General features: G+C 40.1%; 1 protein-coding gene across 2 annotated transcripts in view; it reads left to right on the top strand.

Moving 5' to 3' along the window:
- The window catches only part of lypla1 (lysophospholipase 1), a 65,292-nt gene extending 46,018 nt beyond the window's left edge, over nt 1-19,274 (top strand). Inside the window, exons 7-9 of one of the 2 annotated variants that reach the window (XM_068031845.1) lie at nt 8,108-8,209; nt 14,247-14,423; nt 17,590-19,274. In XM_068031845.1, coding sequence (XP_067887946.1) covers nt 8,108-8,209; nt 14,247-14,423; nt 17,590-17,643 — 333 coding nt within the window. In that variant the 3' untranslated portion in view covers nt 17,644-19,274. The remainder of the gene's footprint in view (nt 1-8,107; nt 8,210-14,246; nt 14,424-17,589) is intronic. The other variant, XM_068031847.1, reaches the window with a different exon arrangement.
- The last annotated feature ends 1,900 nt before the right edge of the window (nt 19,275-21,174 follow it).

Raw genomic sequence — 21,174 nt, 5'->3', positions numbered from 1 at the left:
GAAAGTTCAACAAATGAGGGAAAAATCTAATCATTCATTCAACCTTGAAGTACACCAAAGTATTAGTGGAGGTGTGGTTCCAGGGGCTTGTACCTTCAGTTTAACTTGGACAAGCAGTGCTGAAGTGTTTATCATCACATGCTGTAAAGATGAGACTGTAAAGCTGGACGGATGGATCTTGGAAGGCATCCTTTTTTTTTAACCCAACAAGTAATCGTTATCCAAGCACAATGAATTCTAACTTTCTATAAGTAGGGACAAATCTAGTGACTGACATATCACACCAGTTCCAGGCTGCCTGATTGATTGTCCAGTAATGCAGATCTACCTAGCTCAGATTTTGGATAACCATGTCTGCCTCAGAAACTCAACTTGTTCCAATTTTCCATGCCAAACCTGTCATCTTGGACTCAGCTGAACCCCCAAACCTCTTATTCCTCACCTTCTTAAATAGAATAGTTATGAGTTGGGCATTTAATAACTAAAGAGCTCAGATGTGAGCCCTCACCAGGTGGCCACTGGATATCAGGAAGTATTATGAGCAGCACAGCTCACCATAAAATATATATGTATATTGCCATCAAACTTTTGGCCAGCATATGGACATGCATCAAGCAGGCCTTCAGCAGCAACTACATGCATCTCTGCAACCCAATCAAGATATGCACCAAACCTTAGATATTGTATTCGTGTTGACTTTAGTAATATTTTTCAGTCTACTCAACTTTCCTTATCAGCTGTTTTGCACAGATCTGTTAGTACAGTGAGAGGTCCTGTGCTGACAGCAGTTACTTGATTCCACTCTTGCCTACCAATTCAAAATATCTCCAGCTTTGGCTTCTCGTCCTGCCCCAGCACCGTTGGCTCGAGTTTCCAAGACTTGATCCTTGGTGCCCTTCTCTTTGTTTTGTGATGTCACCGAAGCGCATAATTATGAAGACTAGAAAGGCTGGAAGTACTCAGGTCTGGCAGCATCTGTGAAGAGAGAAGCAGAGTTACCGTTTCAGGTCAGTGACACTTCATCAGAACTGCCAAATATTAGAAATGTAGTCGGTTTTAAGCAAGTAAAGCAGGGGTGGGGCAAGAGACAACAAAAGAGAAGGTGTTGATAGGAAAGATCACAGAGAATAACTGACCAGAAGGTCATGGAGCAAAGGCAAATGGTATGTTAATGGTGTGGTGAAAGACAACGCGTTGGTGCAGAGAGGGTGTTAATTGACAGAAAACTGAATGGCTTGGCCCCAAACACAAACATGATAAAAACAGTGGGTAGGCACAGTAGAAACAAAATAAATAAACTAAAATAAAATAAACAAATAAAGAAAAAATAACTAAAAATAAAAGGGGGGGCCTGTCATGCTCTGAAATTATTGAACTCAATGTTCAGTCCAGCAGGCTGTAGCATGCCTAATCAATACATGAGGTGCTGTTCCTCAAACTTGTGTTGATGTCCACTGGAACACTGCAGCAATCCCAGGACAGAGATGTAGGCATGAGAGCAGGGGGAGTGTGTTGAAATGGCCAGCAACCAGAAGCTCAGGGTCATGCTTTCGGACTGAGCGGAGGTGTTCTGCAAAGCGATCACCCAGTCTGTGTTTGGTCCCCCCAGTGTAGAGGAGACCACATTGTGAGCAGCGAATACAATATACTAAATTGAAAGAAGTACAAGGCTTTTTCTTTCATCGCACCATTAACATACCGTTTGCCTTTGCTCCATGACCACCTGGTCTGTTATTCTCTGTGACCTTGTCCTATCAACACCTCTTTTGTTGTCTCTTGCCCCACCCCCGCCGTACTTGCTTAAAACCTATTACATTTCTAATATTTGCCAGTTCTGTTGAAGGGTCACTGACCTGAAACATTAACTCTGCTTCTCTCTCCACAGATGCTGCCAGACCTGCTGAGTATTTCCAGCATTTCTTGTTTTTCTTTCAGATTTCCAGCTACTTCAGTATTTTGCTTTTATAATTATGAAGACATAAGGCCAGTTTCCACAAGGTCACTGCTGACAACCAGTTCCATCTCTGCACCAGTTCTGTCATCCCCACCACTGCTCTGTGTCGTCAGGCAGCTTGTTTGACATTGTCATGGCTGAGACATAATTTTCTCCACTTAAACATTGGAGGGGGAAGGAATGAGTAGCAAGGGCCAAAGAGGATGACTAGGGACATTGGCCTTTGTCACTCGTTCTATCCCCCTTCCGGGTTGAGTTAGGCTGCCACAACTTTGCCACTTTATTTGACGCCAAGCTGAGATTCTGATCCTGCATCCTCACCATCACAGACCGCTTACTTCCTCTTCTATAGCTTTGCCTGCCTGTGCCCCTGCCTCAGCCCAGCTGTTGAAACTCTCAACAATGCCATTGTCAGTTCCAAACTCAATTACCTTGATGCAATCCCGGCTGGTCGCCTATCCTGCCTCCTCTGTAAACTTCAACTCATCCAAACCTCTGCTGCCCATATCCTATCTTACAAGACCTTCTCACCCATCACACCAGTGGTAGTTAACATACGTTGGCCCATTGTTTTAGTTTTTAGATACAGCACTGAAACAGGCCCTTCAGCCCACCGAGTCTGTGCCGACCATCAACCACCCATTTTATACTAATCCTACACTAATTCCATATTCCTACCTCATTCCCACCTGTCTCTATATTTCCCTACCACCTACCTATACTAGGGGCAATTGCTAATGGCCAAATTACCTATCAACCTGCAAGTCTTTGGCATGTGGGAGGAAACCGGAGCACCCGGAGGAAACCCACGCAGACACAGAGAACTTACAAACTCCACACAGGCAGTACCCAGAATTGAATCCGGGTCGCTGGAGCTGTGAGGCTGCGGTGCTAACCACTGCGCCACTGTGCCGCCCAATTTAAAATTCAGCTTCATGACCTCATCCCTCCCCCTCTCTGTAACCACCTTCAACCATACTACAGCTGCAGCAGCACTAGCAACTTGTATTTATATAGTGCCTTTAACGTAACAAAACACCCCCAAGACATTTCACAGGAGCAATATGAAGCAAAATTTGACACTGAGCCGTGTAGAGATATTAGGGCAAATGACCACTAGCTTGGTCAAAGAGGTATGTTTTCAAGAGCATTTTAAAGGAGGCTGAGAAATTTAGAGAGGGAATTTCAGAGCTTGTTAACTGAAGGCACGGCCGCCAATAGTGGAGCAGTTAATATTGGGGATGCTCGTGGTCAGATTTAGCAGAGCACTGATACCATGGAGAGTTGTGGGGGCCATGGAAGGATTTGAAAACAAGCATGAAAATTTTTACATCAAGGTGTTGCTTAACCTGGAGCCAGTGTAGGTCAGCGACGGCAGGGGTAATGGGTGAAAGGTACTAGGTGTGAGTTTGGACATGGGCAGCAGAGTTTTGGATAACCTCACATTTATGGAGGGTAGAATGTGGGAGGCCAGCCAAGAGTGCATTGGAATATTCAAGTCTAGACATAACACAGGCAAGAATGAAACAGAGTGTTTCAGCGGCAGATGAGCTGAATCAGGGAGGGAGTCGGGCAGTGTTATAGAGGTGGAAATAGGCTGTCTTAATGAAGGCTGGATATGTGGTTGGAAGCTTATCTTGGGGTCAGATATGACACCAAAGTTCAGCGTCAGACAGTTGCCAGGAAGAGGAATGGAATCAGTGGCTAGGGAATGGAGTTTGTAGCAGGGACTGAAGACAGTCTTCCCAATATTTAATTTTAAGAAATTTCTCATCCAGTACTGGATGTCGGACACGCAGTCTGACACTTTACGAACAATGGAAGGGCAGAGCGAAGTGGCAAAGTAGAGCTGGTTGTTGGTGTAGATGTTAGCGTAGAAACAGATGCTGTTTTTGGATGATGCATATTGGGAGGTAAGCAAGTATAGATCCTTGGGAGACACCAGAGGTAATGGTGCGGCAGCAGGAAAGGAAGCCAATGTAAGTTATTATGTAGCTGTGATTAGACAGATGAGAATGGAACCAGGCAAGTGCATAACCACCCAGCTGCATGACAGTGGAGAGGCATTGGAGAAGGATGGCATGTCAAAGGCTGCAGACAGGTCGAGAAGGAAGTCACATAGGATGTCATTGTGATTTGACGAAAGTAGTTTCAGTACTGTGGCAGGGACAGATATCTGATTGGAGGAATTCAAACATAGAATTCAGGGAATGATGGGCACAGATTTGGGAGGCGACAGCATATTCCAAAACTTTTACAACCTCTCCAAGAACTCGCCATTCTTTCAGCTCTGGTGTCCTGTGCACCATTGGCAGCTGTGTCTTCAGCCACTGAGACCCCATGCTTGGAATTTACTCCCTGAAGTCCTCCACGTCCTTTACTCCTTTAGCTCCTTCTTAAAAATGACCTCTTTGACCTAACACCTTCTGTGGCTGAGGTTCCAGTTTTTGTTTGTGTAACATTTGGGACATTGTGCTACATTAAAGGCACAATAGAAATGCAATTTATTGTTGATTACACATCTGTGAAGTCTGCTGGAATGTTTTTTCTAAGTTAAATGCATTATGTAAATACCACTTGTCCTTTGCAAGGTTGACTCCCTTTGCAGGTTACTGAACAACATCATTATAAACTGGAGCTTTCTCTTCCTACAGGAGCTTACTATAACAGTACTGCCGTTCCAGTGGATTTTTAGAAGCGCATATACTTGCACATAAATGTCTCTCAGTAGAAAATATGTCATTAGAAGTGTAGAGTATTTGTGAGAAGGAAGCCAGATTCGGGGCTGTCAACCTTTAATTTCTGCCCTTGCTACGTGCTGGTAAAACATGTGAAGCCCCAGAGAAAGCAAAAAACTTCTGTGTTGATATCCATAGGCTGCCAAATAATGCCTCTAAACCCTCAGGAACACGAGCCTGAAATGGTAAAATGTGCAAAATCTAGCTGCAAGTTACACTAAGCGTTTAACTTCAACTTTGTAAGTAATGCTTGTCATAGTCATATAGTACAGAAACAGGCCCTTCGGCCCATCGTGTCTTTGCCGGCTATCAGGCACCTACCTGTTCTAATCCCATTTTCCAGCATTTGGCACATAGCCTTGTATGCTATGGTGTTTCAAGGGCTCATCTCAATACTTCTTAAATGTTGTGATGGTTCCTGCCTCTACCACCTCTTCAGGCAGTGTGTTCCAGATTCCAACCACCCTCTGGGTGAAAACATTTTTCCTCAGATCCCCTCTAAACCTCTTGCCCCTTACCTTAAATCTATGCCCCCTGGTTATTGACCCCTCCGCTAAGGGAAAAATTTTCTTCCTATCTAATCTATCAAAATTGTCCTGGCTCCCATGGGCTCTTACCTCCTTAACCAATCTCCCATGGGGGACTTTCTTTCTTTCTTTTTTTATTTATTTATTTAGAAATACAGCACTGAAACAGGCCCTTCAGCCCACCGAGTCTGTGTCGACCAGCAACCACCCATTTATACTAACCCTACAGTAATCCCTTCATCTACTTATAAAATGCCTTAGGATTTTCTTTTATCTTGCCTGCCAGTATTTTTTCATGTTCCTTCTTCGCTCTCCTAATTACTTTTTTAAGTACCCTACACTCCCTATACTCCTCAAGGGCCTCCGCTGTTTTCAGCACTTTGAATCTGCCATAAGCCTCCTTTTTTTCCATATACAATCCACTATATCCCTTGACGTCCAGGGTTCCCTGGACTTGTTGGTCCTACCCTTCACCTTAACGGGAACATATTGGCTCTGAATTCTCACTATTTCCTCTTTGACTCTCACTGGTCTGGTGTAGACTTTCCTACAAGTAGCTGCTCCCAGTCTACTTTGGCCAGGTCCTGTTTTATCATACTGAAATCGGCCTTTCCCCAATTCAGTACCTTTATTTCCGGTCCATCTTTGTCCTTTTCCATAACTACCTTAAATCTTAGAGTTATGGTCACTATCCCCTAAATGTTCCCCCACTGACACTTCTACCACTTGTCCAGCTTCATTCCCTAGGATTAGGTCCAGTATTGCCCCTTCTCTTGTAGGACCTACTACATACTGGCTCAAAAACCTCTCCTGTAGGCATTTTAAGAATTCCTCCCCCTTTAAGCCTTTTGCACTAAGACTATCCCAATTGATATTAGGTAAATTGAAAACCCCTATTATTATTACCCTATTATTTTTACACCTTTCTGAGATTTGCCTACATATCTGCTCCTGTATCTCTCCCTGACTGTTTGGAGGCCTGTAGTACACTCCCAGCCAAGTGATTGCCCCCCTTTTGTTCTTAAGTTCTACCCATATGGCCTCATTTGAGGAACCTTCTAAGAGCGGCGCAGTGGTTAGCACCGCAGCCTCACCGGTCCAGGGACCTGGGTTCAATTCTGGGTACTGCCTGTGCGGAGTTTGCAAGTTCTCCCTGTGACCACGTGGGTTTTCGCCAGGTGCTCCAGTTTCCTCCCACCGCCAAAGACTTGCAGGTGATAGGTAAATTGGCCATTGTAAAATTGCCCCTAGTGTAGGTAGGTGGTAGGGAATATGGGATTACTGTAGGGTTAGTATAAATAGGTGGTTCTTGGTCGGCACAGACTCGGTGGGCCGAAGGGCCTGTTTCAGTGCTGTATCTCTAAAATAAATTTTTTAAAAAATCATCCCTCCTTACTGCAGTAATTGACTCCTTGATCAACAGTTCAATATCACCTCCTCTTTTATCCCCTCCCCTGTCATGCCTGAAGATTCTATACCCTGGAATATTGAGCTGCTAGTCCTGTCCCTCCCTCAACCATGTCTCTGTGATAGCAATAATAGCATAATCCCATGTGCTAATCAATGCCCTCAATTCATCTGCCTTAATAGTAAGACTCCTTGCATTGAAATAGATGCAATCCAGCCTTGCATTTTTCACTTGTGCCTTAACAGGTCGATATTTGCTCTGCCTTCCAGACTGACTCTGTTTCTCTTCTATATTTGACTGTGCATCGCCCCCTACTGTACCTCCACTCTGTATCCCATTCCCCCTGCCAAATTAGTTTAAATCTCCATCCCGCCGCCCCCCCGCCCCACCACCAACAGCACTAGCAAACCTCCCAGCAAGGAAGTTGGTCTCGTTCTGGTTCAGGTGCAACCCGTCCAACTTGTACATGTCCCACCTTTGCCAGAAACAGTCCCAGTGATCCAGGAAACTAAAACCCTCCCTCCTGCACTATCTCAGCCACATAGTCATCAGCTCTATCCTCCTATTCCTATACTCACTAGCACGTGGCATCAGGAGTAATCCAGAGATTACAACATTTGAGGTCCTACTTTTTAGTCTGCTACCTAGCTCCCTAAATTCTTTCAGGACCTCATCCCTCTTTCTACCTGTCATTGGTACCAATGTGTACCACAACCTCTGACTGTTCACCCTCCCCCTTCAGAATGTCCCGCAGCCGCTCCGTGACATCCTTGACCCTAGCACCAGGGAGGCAACATACCATCCTGGAGTCACGTTTGCGGCCACAGAAATGCCTATCTGTACCCCTTACGATAGAACCCCCTATTAGTATGGCTGTCCCACTCCTTTTTCTCCCCTCCTCTGCAGCTGAGCCACCCGTGGTGCTATAGACTTGGCTCTTGCTGCATTCCCCTGAGAAGCTATCTCCCCAACAGTATCCAAAGTGGAAAATCTGTTAGAAAGGGAGATGGACCCAGGGCACTCCTGCACTATCTGTCTAGTTCTTCTACTCTGCCTGGCGGTCACCCATTCCCTTTCTGTCTGAGCAGTCTTTACCTGCGGTGTGACCACCTCCCTGTACCTGCTATTCACGATGTTCTCAAGCTTTGTAGCCACTGCTTGTGAATAGGAAATCTTTTATTACCGTTTCTTTGCATTAAGATTAGATGATGTTTTTAATATTGGTAGAATTTAAATGATATCTGAATTTTAAAAAAATTATTGGATGAATTTGTAATTAAAATTAGAATTATTCCCTATAATGTCACTGACCATTACAGCTATGGATCAACAAAGTAATAATTAGCCAGCACTTCCTTAAATGAAAGTTGAAGATGCTTTTAACTAGAACAGAACTTCAGCTGGAAAAATAGTTAACCTGAATAGTTTGTTCTAATGAGGTTTAACAGTGATTTGATTCTTGGTTTAATTTATTCTGTAGGGAGGAGCTCTGTCATTATACACAGCTCTAACAACACATCAGAAACTTGGAGGAGTGATCGGCCTTAGCTGTTGGCTTCCACTTCGGAACTCTTTTCCAGAGGTACTAATAAAATAATCTACACCTTTGCTTAATGTGATTACTCAATGAGCAACAAAGTTCTGTAGCAGTCTCCTACCATATATAAATGAGGGGTAGAAATCAAAGCCATTAAAGTGTTCACAACACAAGCACCGTGTCTCCTTTTAAAAAAAAAAAAATTCCACTTTGAAAACCACTAAGATTTGCTCTACGAGTCACAGATTACTGAAAAAGGGAGTCGAGGTCATAGGTGGTTTTAAAGCAGTTTATTAAAAAGCAACAGTTTAGGCATGAGGCATAAGCTAAATAGGCAGAAAAGACATACGACCCTTAACAGGTGAGAATGGTTTACTGGTCCTGGGTTGGACGAATGGATGGGGGAAGTAGAGGGATGCTGATCATCGTAGCTGGCAGTAGCAGTCTCTTCCGTTTATCTTCTTGAGCTAACCAGGGTGTTAAACTGGAGCCAGCATGAATCCACTCCAGAAAGCTCTCTTCTATCCAAAGTGTATTTTTCCCTGCCAAGAACTCGTATATGAACCTTATTTCGAGGGGGCTGGTGGGTGTCTCATGCCAATCGCTTGTTCAATTGTCCAATTAGCAAGAGACAGATAAGGTAGATCCCTGCCATTTCTGGCTGCCGGTCGTGTCCGCCGGTCAATGCAGCCATCTCGTGGCTTATCTCTTGCGAGGACATCCTGTCAACCTTTCTCAGACAGTTAGTTTGGATATAGGGCGAAATCCCAGGCTGAGGATTGTCTAGTACCAGAGCCTGTGCTAGATTCATGTCCTTGGCAGAGATAACATGCCTATCCTGCCTTGTGTCTCTGTCAGCCTGGCAGGCTGCTATGGAAATTTTCATAAAGAGAGAGAGAGAGCTATTTCTATAATCAATTAATTTCTTAAGATTTTATAAGGTTATTAGACAGCCTTTTCTTACGCCACACAAAAGCTGATTTTGAAGAGCGTAAAGCTATATTCTAAAATATGAAAAATATTTTATTTTGGCAACTAATCAATTATATTTTTGTGATTCAAAATATGAATATTTCATCACAAACATGTTTATTTTGTCACAATTGTTGTTTTACAGATGTCTCATTATTGCAGCTTATAATAACAATGATACAAATTTGAAATTCCAGAAATCTCTCTATTTTGTAAAGTAACAAATAGTATTAAGTTTCTGCTACTTCGTCATTGTGATAAAGATAATTGAAGCTAAGCATTATACGAACATACATCTGAATTAGGAGTAGGCCATTTGGCCTCTCGAGTCTGGTCCGCCATTTAATAAGATCGTGGCTGATCCGATTGTGGCTCATACTTTGCTTTCTGCTCCCTATCCCTTCAAATTCTATGCAATTAAAATGTAACTAGTTTTATTGATTATCTCAGTAATGTACAAGAGGCATGAAATGGAAACCACACTGCATAAGCTTTTAGTACTGGATCTATCAGACTGTAGAGTGAAAAGCCAATCCATTATGCAAAGGTACTAGCAATAGGAGCTATCTAGTTCAGCTTGTATGCAACTACATAAGATATATTAGTTATTAATTCTTATTGTCTTTTGTATTTTGATTCAACCCAGCGTTTCCTTCTGTCAAGTTCTATTTTTAAAAGAAAATCTCCTTGAGTACTGAGTGCTGCCTTACCATTAGTTGCAGTGTGGTTAAGGAGGTGGCATAGCTGTTTGGAGTAAAACTAATGAACAGGTGTTATTTGTGGCATCATGTCTGCTAAACAAGCAGATGTAAATTTATGCTTTTTTGTATTATCAAGAGCTTGATAATACATTCCAGTCTACGGCATAGCAAGTTGCGATTTCTGGTTAAGTGACTAACCAGTGCTAAAGATGATTGCCAACTGTAAAGAGGAGGATATTATTCATTATTAGTTTTGTGGTGGGAAAGGAATAATTTTTGTTCAGAAAGTTTGATAGCATTTTCTTGTTTATTTGGAAAATCTGACCATTCTTCAGTCTTGCAATTTATTCACTTTCTGCTTTTTAAAGTTTGGAAATTATATTTTCAGTATACAATTGACTCACTATATTGAGTTACTGGTGAGCTTATTTTGAGGAATGTTGCTTTAGAAAAAGCCCTGCTGTTTAACTTGAGCTGTGCTGGTTAATACTTTCAAATTTCATAAATGTTTCTTTCCAGTAATTTGCCATTGTTAATGACTTCTTCACCTTCAAATATTGTTTGACGTACAAATTTGGAGCTCCTCAATTTTTTTTTCCCTGTACAGTCACTAAATTTTTCTAACCTCTATTTAAATTCACCTATCCAGTAAGTATCTTATTGATTTCCCTGACTTTTCTGGTGAATTCTTATTGTTGTAGCTACCTATTTTCGGTTAGCTCTTAATATTAAAATCTGTGCTGCTCTAGTCAGTTGATTAAAAGTGTATTCTATTGATTTACATTGGCACTCTGTATTAAGTGTTTTGAGATCAGGTATGGCACTGGCAGATGCATGTTAAAGCCCACTGTGCTTGTAGCTGTGACCTGTATACCTTTTTTAATTCTATTTGCCTGTGTTATCCTTGTTTTTAAAAATGAATTTTTCAGACTAATTTTTCCTTTTTCTGTTCATATTTTAATCCATCCCCTCACCAGCATTCTGATTTATCTAATGACCCTAACTTGTTTTCCATCTCTCCCATGATCTTTATGCCTCAAGTCTGTTCTTCAAAATAAATGCTGTTATTTTAACATTAAGGACCATGATGTTGGACATTTTATAGCATATTTCTTAAACTTTCCTAATTTTTAATTACAAAGATGGCAGTTATATTCTGTATTACTATCTGGGAAGTCTCTAATGAATTTATAAAAGAAGAAATCTTTTTACTGAAAATAACATGCAATATTTTATTTTATATGTCTTTTCAAAAAGGTGCTGAAATTACTTCTAGATGTTCTCCTTGAATATTCAATTTATTTAAAACTGTGATATGGTGACAGATTTTAGCCCTCAAATTAAAATGTTAGCATGCAAGAGTGGAGGATAGTTATACATTTTAGGGGTGTGTGTGTTCATCTACGCTTTACATTGACCAAAATTAGGACTGTTCATTTCTTTGGAGGAGAGCATTTTCTTCTACTTGGAACAAATTTTGACATCAAATATGCTTAGTACAGATTTAGCAGTAACTAGCTTTCTTCATTCTAACCCCAAGTGTGGTGCGCCCTCTGGCGTAATTATGTTTCCCACATTATTGATGAAGGCTATAAGGATAATTAAAGTTTACACTGGCCAAAAAATGACTGGATTTGAACCTAGACCTCGGAGATAAAAGGGAAGCATTTTTGTTCACCACACCACCTAGCCCATTTCCTGTTTTGCCTCTATTTCTATATACTGGCTTTTGTACTTTTGCTTTGTTGTCTTCTGTTTTATTCTTTGCTTCTCAGTTATTGGTATTTTTAAATCTGGTCAGTGTAAGAAAGAAATCAGTCATTAATTACTTTTGGAATATCCTTATAAAGAGAAAAAAGACTTGCATTTATATCACACCTATCATGACCTCAGGATGTCACAAAGCACTTTACAGCCGATAAAGTACTTTTGAAGTGTAGTCACTGCTGTAATGTAGGAAGCAGGGCAGCCAGTTTGTGCACAAACAGCAGTGTGGTAATCAGATAATCTGTTTTTGTGATGTTGATTGAGGGATAAACATTGGCCAAGACAATGGAAATACCTCCCCTGCTCTTATTCAAAACAGTGCCATGCAGTTTTTAAGGCAGATGGAACCTTGCTTTAAGGTCTCATTTGAAAGGTGGCACCTCTGGCAGTGCAGCAGTCTCTCAGTACTTTACTGGAGTGCCAGCCTAGATTTTTGTGCTCATGTATCTGGAGTGGGACTTGAACCCACAATGTTTTGACTCAGGAGAGAGTGCTACCAACTGAGCCACAGCTGAAAGTAAATGCTATTTCTTTGTAACAAATTTAGTGGGTTTTTTTGTCCTGAAAATGAATGACATGAAACATTTTTTACATTAATCAGAAGACTATATGCTTAACCTACTAATTTAGAAAAATTATCATTGCATTATATATATCTGAACCTTTATAATCATGGTTTTTAATTGCTGCTCAGCTTATTAACTATCATAGAACAAAAGATGTCCTTTAATGTTGCAGCTTTGAATCGGTTTAAATTTCAACTATATTCTAAATTCATTTGGACCATTCTACAGAATAGTTTTCTTTTATCTTTTGTTCCCAGTTTCTGATTTAGAAATCTGCATGTGTTTTAACTGTAGCAGTGTTCAAACTGCTCAATTATTCATTATGCTATCGGAAGCTTCCATTAGCACATAATACATTGTTTATCAGCCATGAACTGTGTACCCATTCCTAATTATGTTGTGAATATATTTAAAGTTGAAAGAAATTGAAGTCACCCATGTCAATGATTATTCATTTCTTTTGCACCTGCAAACTCATAAGAATATTTATATTAGTATAAAACATTGTGCCCCTTTCCACTTGCAATGGCTTCTTTTCCTGCTCCATTACCATTACCTCTGGTGTCTCTATCCTTGACTGCCTTCTATTTCTCATATACGTGCTGCCCCTTGATGACATCATCCGAAAGCACAGCATTAGTTTTCGCATGTACGTTGACCTCACCACCACCTCTCTCGACTCCTCCACTCTTGCTAAACTATCAGACTGCTTATCTGGCATCCAGTACTGGATGAGCAGAAATTTCCTCCAATTAAATATTGGAAAGACTAAACCCATTGTTGTCTTGTCCCTGTTCCAAACTCTGTTCCGTAGCTACTGACTCCATCCCTCTCTCTGACAGCATTCTAAGGTTAAACCAGTCTGTTCACAACTTTGGTGTCACATTTGACTCCAAGACGAGCTTCTGATCTCATATTCGCGCCATTGCTAAGATCGTCTATTTCCACCTCCAGAACATTGCCTGACTTCACCCCTGTCTTAGCTTATCTGATGCTGAAACCCTCATTCATGCCTTGTTTACCTCTAGACTTGACTATTCCAACGCATCCCTACCTGGTCTGCCACATTCTACCCTCCGTAAACTTGATGTCATCCAAAACTCTGCTGCCCAAATCCTGTTTTCCCTATCACCCCTGTGCTCGATAACCTACATTGGCTCGTGGCCAAGCAACATCTTGCTTTAAAATTCCCATCCTTTTTTTCAAATCCCTTCATGGACTCTCCCCTCCCTAGCTCTGTAATCTCCTCCAGCCCCACAGCTCTCAGATATTTGCATTCCTCTAACTCTGGCCTTTTGAGCATACCCGATTTTAATCATTACATAGGCCCTAAGTGCTGGAATTCCCTTCCTACTTCTCTCTGCCTCCTCCACCTCGCTTTCCTCCTTTAAGTCAGTCCTTAAAACCTCCCTCTTTGACCAAGCTTTTGGTTATCTGACTTAATATTTCCTTTTGTGACTCGGTATCATATTTTGGTTTGTAATGCTCCTGCAAAGCCCCTTGAGGCATTTTATTACATGAAAGGTGTGATATAAGTATAAGTTTTATTTACCACCTGGCAAGCAAAAGCTTATTGAGGCTGTTTCACTGAACAAAATTCCTTGCTCGTATTTTCCCACTAATTTGGCTGAACTTGTGCCAAAGCTTCTCCATCTGTGATTGTTTCAGCAACCCAGTGGGGTTTCTTTTTATGTAGTTGAATTGTGAGTACCAACAAAATAGTTTTGCACCCCATGGCAAACAAAATCATTCCACAGCAAAAGGAGAAATATTGTTACTAATGGATTTTTTTCTTGTATAATTGCAAATTTGTATGACAAGGTTACAGCTTTGTCTTCTATTTGTAAAAAGGGTAAATAAGACTTCGATATTTTAATCTATATGTTAGCTAAAAATAGATCTCGAGTAAAAGGAAACCTAATTTAGAGCAGATATATGTACTGTAACATATTTTTCAGAATGACATATCTGTAAACTTTATTGCACAGTTTCAAATAACTTTTCTTTTACTATTTATTTCTGTTAAGCGGTGGATCAACTTAAGTCATACAAATTGTTTCCGTTTCTGTTTCCAAGGCAGCTGCTGACAGTCCAAACAAAGATATTCATGCTCTTCAGTGTCATGGGGAGGCTGACCCTCTAGTGCCTCTAACGTTCGGTGTTCTCACTGTTGATAAATTAAAAACCATCATCAATCCAGACAACGTAGTTTTCAAGTCCTACAAAGGCATGATGCACGGTTCTTGTCCCCAGGTCAGCAGTTACATATTTTGAAACATTAGAAGTTGAATGTATTCCTGAAAAATCATCGAATTTATTCTTTTCATAGGTTGTGTTGAATTTGACAGTTATTTTAATCACTTTGGTGCAATGTTTTAATAGCTATAAATTTATATAAATAATCCAATGCCCCAAAAAGCCATCTGATAGCTGTTAAAAGAAAGGACAGTATTTTTTTTCTGTTAAATACATGGCTTTATGTAGAAGAAATTAAGGCATTTTTTGAAATGTGTAATATTTTTGATGTTTCCTTTATTGCCCTTCCTTTAACCCTAGTGTCACTAGGAAATTGCAGTGAGGTCCTCCAAAGGCTTAATGGTTGAATACTCTCCACTTGACTGGATGAGCACAGCTCATCTGGTATGGTACAAAGTGACAGACTAGAAAGGTTCCAGATTTAATCCTTGGTCTGTGCCAAGTTAGCGGTTCATAACCAGGGTGGTGGTGGTAGAATCTGTATTTCATCTCTGCACTTGTGGATTTTGGAAGGAAAAAGCACAGGGATCATGTTACTGCTAGTTATTTAGTGAGCAATTTGGAATTTTTTTTAGATTCTTTAATGGGATGTGGGCGTTGCTGGCTAGGCCAGCACTTAGTGCCCTTGAGAAGGTGGTGGAGAGCCGCCGCCTTGAACCGTTGCAGTCCACGTGGTGTTAGGAAGGGAGTTTAAGGATTTTTGATCCAGCGGCCGTGAAGGAACAGCGATATAGTTCCAAGTCTGGATGATGTGTGGCTTAGGGGGGAACTTGCAGATGGTGGTGATCCCAATGCATCTGCTGTCCTTGTCCTTCTAGGAGCTAGAGGTCGCGGGTTTGGATGGTGCTGTCGAAGGAGCCTTGGCGAATTGCTGCAATGCATCTTGTAGATGTTGTGCATGTTGCCACTGTGCATCGGTGGTGGAGTGAGTGAATGTTTAAGGTGGTGGATGGGGTACCAATCAAGTGGCTGCTTTGTCTTGGATGGTGTCAAGCTTCTTGAATGTTGGCGCTGTTCTCATCCAGGCAAGTGGAGAGTATTCCATCACACTCCTGTCTTGTGCCTTGTAGATGGTGGACAGGCTTTGGGGAGTCAGGAGGTGGGTTACTGGCTGCAGAATTCCCAGCCTCTGATCTGTTCTTGTAGCCACCATATTTACATAGCTGCTCCAGTTTAGTTTCTGGTTAATGGTAACCCTCCCCCTACCCCCTCCCGGACGTTGATAGTGGGTAATTCAGTGATGGTAATGCAATTGAATGTCATGGGGAGATGGTTAAATTCTCCCTTGATGGAGGTGGTTATTGTCTGGCACTTGTGTGGCACAAATGTTCGAACATCTTTCAAAATCACTTGGATGTGATACCAGAAAACTGCTAACTTTCTGCTAGCTGCTAGAGTGGAGTGTCTAGTAGAGACCCGCAAAACATTTGTGGTCGAATTATCTTCATTGCAACAGGGCTCTTTTAAAAAGTTATTCTTTTACCAAAGATTTTAACCGAATCAAAACTTTTCACTGTGGAAAAAGCTACATAAAGCTGACTGTGTGTAAAAACAGGCCTAGGAAAATAAATGCAAATTTTGTCAAGAGTCTGCTCTTGTGACTTGTTTATAGTCATAAAATATGAAAGTCTAATTGGGAACTGTTTTCTCCTGATTTGAAAAGGCAAGTTTACATCTGATGGCCTCAATATTATTCAAGGAATAAGCACTCTATTTCCTTGAAATCTGCCTCTTTTAATTTCGGTATCTATCATCGAAGCAATCATCTTCCTAACTACCAATCTTGTTCAATAACAAAGTCCTTGTTTAGGATTCAAGCTTCGTAGCAACATTATAACTGCTCCTTCCTTGAGTCTAAGTTTGTCCGTTACAGCCCATTGGAGTTAAAGACTGTAGGAACTCTGGACTGTTATCATCTTTGTCTGTAGAATCAATGTTGATATATATTTTAATTCACCTGACAGCTTTTCTAAAACTTGTTCATTCAAATCTAGTGAATCTTCATTTTTAGCACAAAGAATAGCTTTTGAATGATGAGTTGTATCAAATAATTGTCCCTGCCATTTTGCCACACAACCAATTCAATCATCTCCTGCCCACGCCATCTCCATCCCATCCCTGAAAGAAACCATCTCTCCAGCCAGGGTAACTTTGTTGTTGGGCTCCCCTTCTGCTGTTTTTGTGCATCATCCTCCACCCGACAGCATAACCAGCCATTAGCAGCTGCGCGTGTGTCGCATGCTGAAGTCCTCCGTGCGTCCCATGTGCCAGGCATCACCTGTCAAATAAACCCAACATGCACATCCCTTAAACTAACCAATTGAAACAGTCCAGACAGACAAAAAACGGGTATTATAGATCCCCGGCATGGATTTGTATCCTCCTCTTCTCCCCCACTCTCTTCCCCCACCCCTCCCCAACCCCAACCTCCGGAAGTTAGCAATTTAAAAGTTAATTGACTGTCAAGCATCATAGGGAAGAAAATTTAACTTCCCAAATCTGAATAAATAAGCAGATTTACTCACACAAATAATCTGAAATGGAAATATAGCTCCTTGGAAGTGTCTCTGTACACCTTAAAACACCATCTGAAAGCAATTGGACAGTTCTTCTAGCTATCAAGTTTATTTTAGTTGAATTTTGAAGAAAGTACATTTTATGAATACTATAGTGTATATTCATATTTTATGAAGCCAATGTGTGATTGAGGATTCACTTGAATATTTGTGTTTTGTCTCACATTACATGGTGTTAGACATTCCCATCAATAGTTTAGAGTCATGACACCCCCCCCCGACTGCAGAGTTGCTGGAAGAGGAATGTATCTTCACATAAGGTCGCTTGAACGAGGAATGATGTAGGTCAGTTTATTCAGGCAGTTTATTCAGCCATGGATTTTGGGAATATTTTGGCTCGGAACCAGTGGGGAGGAGCCATGCATACTGACGATTGTGTTCTTTGGGGTCGGTGCCTTCATGGCTAATGAATAGGGTGCTGTGCTGAGGAGTTAGTTTGTGTTGAATGGATCTCCAAGACTGGTATTACCCCTGTTCCAGATGGAGGCCAAACCCCACTTTTCTAATTGCAGCTGTCCCATGTGTTAAAGCCATTTTTCGACTATTTACAATACAGCAATTTTAATAACCTTTTATTTTAAAACTAGGAAATGATGGACGTCAAACAATTCATTGAAAAGCAGCTACCTCCAATCAACTAATATACCATCAGAAGCATTTTTCTAAGAGGTTACACCAGCATCTGATCATGATAGACCCTAATCCTTTGTTTCATTTACCTCCTTAAGATGCCAGTCATCCCATCATTTTAATACTTGCACATTTTTTTCCCAATTTATATTCTGTAATTTTCACAAAGAAGCTTTCTGTTACAATTAAATAGATGCTGTCTGCTATGGTTTATAAATGCTTAACACTGCAGTGATTGTAGGGAACATTTAAGCTGCTCATACTCAAATGTTTCCCAAGTACAGTTTACTTTGACTTTGTTCACATTGTGATTCATTCTGTCTTGACTGTGATGACAGTGTCTATGATCATATGGAGAAACGATACAAGAAGCAAGTTTCTATAAACTCCCAAAAAGAATGTCACTTGTTACTGATATTTTAATACTGCAAATATTGATATAGAAAGTCAAATAAAGGTCATATTTGATAACCAAAGGTACTTATTTCAAAATAGTAATTGCATTTCCTATAAATGTACTCCTGATTACTATTTAAAATACACTTCTCAAACTGGTTTTAACATTCAAACAGCACAGTATGAAAAACAATAGGAATAAGTGAACTGTTGAAGAACACGTGCAGCTTTGAAGTTACCATGTAATATATTGTCAAAAAGGGGCATGAAGCCAAGTGCAGCATAAACAGTACTTTATCATTTAAATAAATACTGCTTGTTCAAGGCAACATTACTTGGTATAATACAATTCACCAATATAAGAAACAACTATGAGTTGAATAATTAATTTCATTGTAGTTGTCTTTGCTATGTTCATTTTCCCACATTTAAAGAACTAAACGGTGCAGGGATAACTTTATATATTCCAGTTAGATATGTGCAAATGTTGTAATGGTGGATACGGCTTGTGTATTTTTATTTACTTTTTGTATGATGTGAAATTTACCTAATGTTTAAGCATTACATTTTTAAACTGAATACAATCTTAATACAATCTTAAGGTCTGATATGTGGCCCGTGTGACACAATTCTAGAATGCAAACAGGTTTCAGTGAAAAACATGCTTCATGATTCTGAAACCTAACATTAGGAGATTTAATAGCATCTAAATTTAAGTTTGTGGTCATCACTGGTACAATATTTAATTTATTTTTGAAAAAAATGGCTTTTGTACAGGAATTGCATGTTTAAAAAAAAATCTATTAATTGCCATGGAAACCAGGTGAAGCACCTCTTCAAAACAAATGTGATTTACCATCAAGGTTGAATTATTTCAGAAATAAACTTTATTCCAATTGACTACACGTGAAAATTTAATGGAATATTTAACTGGTTTCAAAATTAAAGAAATGTTGATTGTGCAGTATGTACAAAAAGTTATTTGGTAATGTATTCACAATTCCATGAAATGTACCTAACTACCTAGGTTGAAACTAACATGAAGACTTTTTGTTAACTAAATTCATAGATGTGATAAATCCTGTTGCTGTTCAATATAGATACTGTGAAGCAGTGCTGATGATAACACTCGATTCACACATTTATCAAGATTAAGATAAATGTGCACCATTTTTAGTGCAGATAGTAATTTCAGCGGATGAAATGAGAACATGATTTAAAAATAAAACCAACTATTGATACTAGACCATATAGAACTCCTGGGTTGTGTGCTTTGTTCTTCTACTCTGCTTTTTTTCCCACTGCTGAATTATTAGGAATTTCAGCCTAACCGAAATCTAAGAATATTTGCAAATCAAAAACTAATGTGGATGAGATAAATAAGGACTTTGTCCCAAATGTCCAAACTGTGACTAGTGGGCTGCCATTTGAGTTCCATTTGTGCTTATCTATCTTATTCGCTGGCTTATCCCGTTTGAATTTTGTGGGCCAGGAACTATACAAAGGACTGTTCTTGGTGCTGCTGTTTTATTGGTGGAAAAATCCAAAACCAGAAAACTCAGTATGTTATTGGACGAGTAATCTGGAGGCCTGGATCTCAAGATCCTAATGCTAATGATCCAGAGACATGAGTTCAAATTCCACCACAGCAATTGCGGAATTTAAATTCAATTAATTAAATCTGGAATAAAAAGCTAGTATCAGTAAACATGAAACTACCAGATTGTCATTAAAAACTCTTCTGGATCAATAATGTCCTTTAGAGAAGGAAATTTGCTGCTGTTACCTGGTCTGGCCTGTGAATGTGAAATCAGACCCACAACAATGTGATTGACTCTTGGCTGCCTCTTGAAATAGCTAAGCAAGCCATTCATTGTCTTCAAAAAGCTGCTTCACCAGCATCTTCTCCAGCATCGTTGGGGTCTGGCAATAAATGCTCACCTCGCCAGTGGTACCCAAATCCTGTGAATGAATTAAAAACAAAGTTAGCATTAGTAATTTGAGATACATGCAAAATAATGAAAAAACAGTGTTTCATCTGATCTATGAGGCTTCATGAACCAATGCATGCAGGCACCTAAGCCCGTAAGGAAAGCTGGAAAACTCCCTACTATCTGATATAAAAGCAAAATACGGTGGATACTGGAAATCTGAAATAAAAACAAATGCTGGAAATACTCAGCAGGTATGGCAGCATCTGTGGAGAGAGAAGCAGAGTTAACGTTTCAGGTCAGTGACCTTTCATCAGTTCTTGTTTTTATTCCCTACTATCTGATTACAGGTGAACTAATTGCCTTATGATGTACTCCACATCAAGCCTGGTTTCCTGAAAGGATAATGAAATGGACAGGTACAAGCTAATGTTTAGATGAAATTTGAGCTATCCAGAGTAGTCTGTGAAGTGTTGGAATAATGTCTGCACTGCAGTGATGGAAAATTGAAGACACAAAAATGATGGAACAATACTGAACCATATATTAATCAGAACATTATGTAAATATAAATGCTGTAAATAAAAAAATTCTAAAAGTATCTCAGGCTCATGACAAAGGTTAGGGCATGTGATGTTGCACAAATAACTAGATAGCAAATTGCCAACAAAAGGAAAGAAGAGGGTGGGGGTGGAGAAGGTAGTTTTATTTAGATTGGAGGGATGTTGAAAGTGGTGTTCCACAAGGATTATTGTTTGGGACCACTATTCATAATTTATATTGTTTTGAGCTCAGTTATTTGTTCCTATCAAAATTAGAAGACATTGAGGTAGCTAACATTGAGTAAGAATTCATAACACAAAAATATTGAAAACTTGCAGACTGGGCAGTTACGTGGCAAATAAACTGTAATGTAGATAAATGTTAGGTGATGCTCTTTGGTAGGAAAAATAGAAACATCACCTACACCTTTTTAAAAAAAAAAGACGAAATGGGATAGAAGAGCAAAGGGATCCTAGGATAAGGGTGAAGAAATCATTAAAAAAGAGCATCACCGGTAAAAGCAATTAAAAAAGCTAACAAAGCACAGACTTTATTTCTAGAGGTGTAAAATTCAAAAGTAGTGTATTTGTTACGACCAACCGCTCCTGTCAAAGCCCCCAATCAAGATATACGATTGATTGTGGTGGGACCCATGCACTGTTAATTCAATTG

The sequence above is a fragment of the Heterodontus francisci genome, chromosome 5 (genome assembly GCF_036365525.1).
Source record: "Heterodontus francisci isolate sHetFra1 chromosome 5, sHetFra1.hap1, whole genome shotgun sequence".
Lineage (NCBI taxonomy): Eukaryota > Metazoa > Chordata > Chondrichthyes > Heterodontiformes > Heterodontidae > Heterodontus > Heterodontus francisci.
This window is presented reverse-complemented; position numbering and strand designations above follow the sequence as displayed.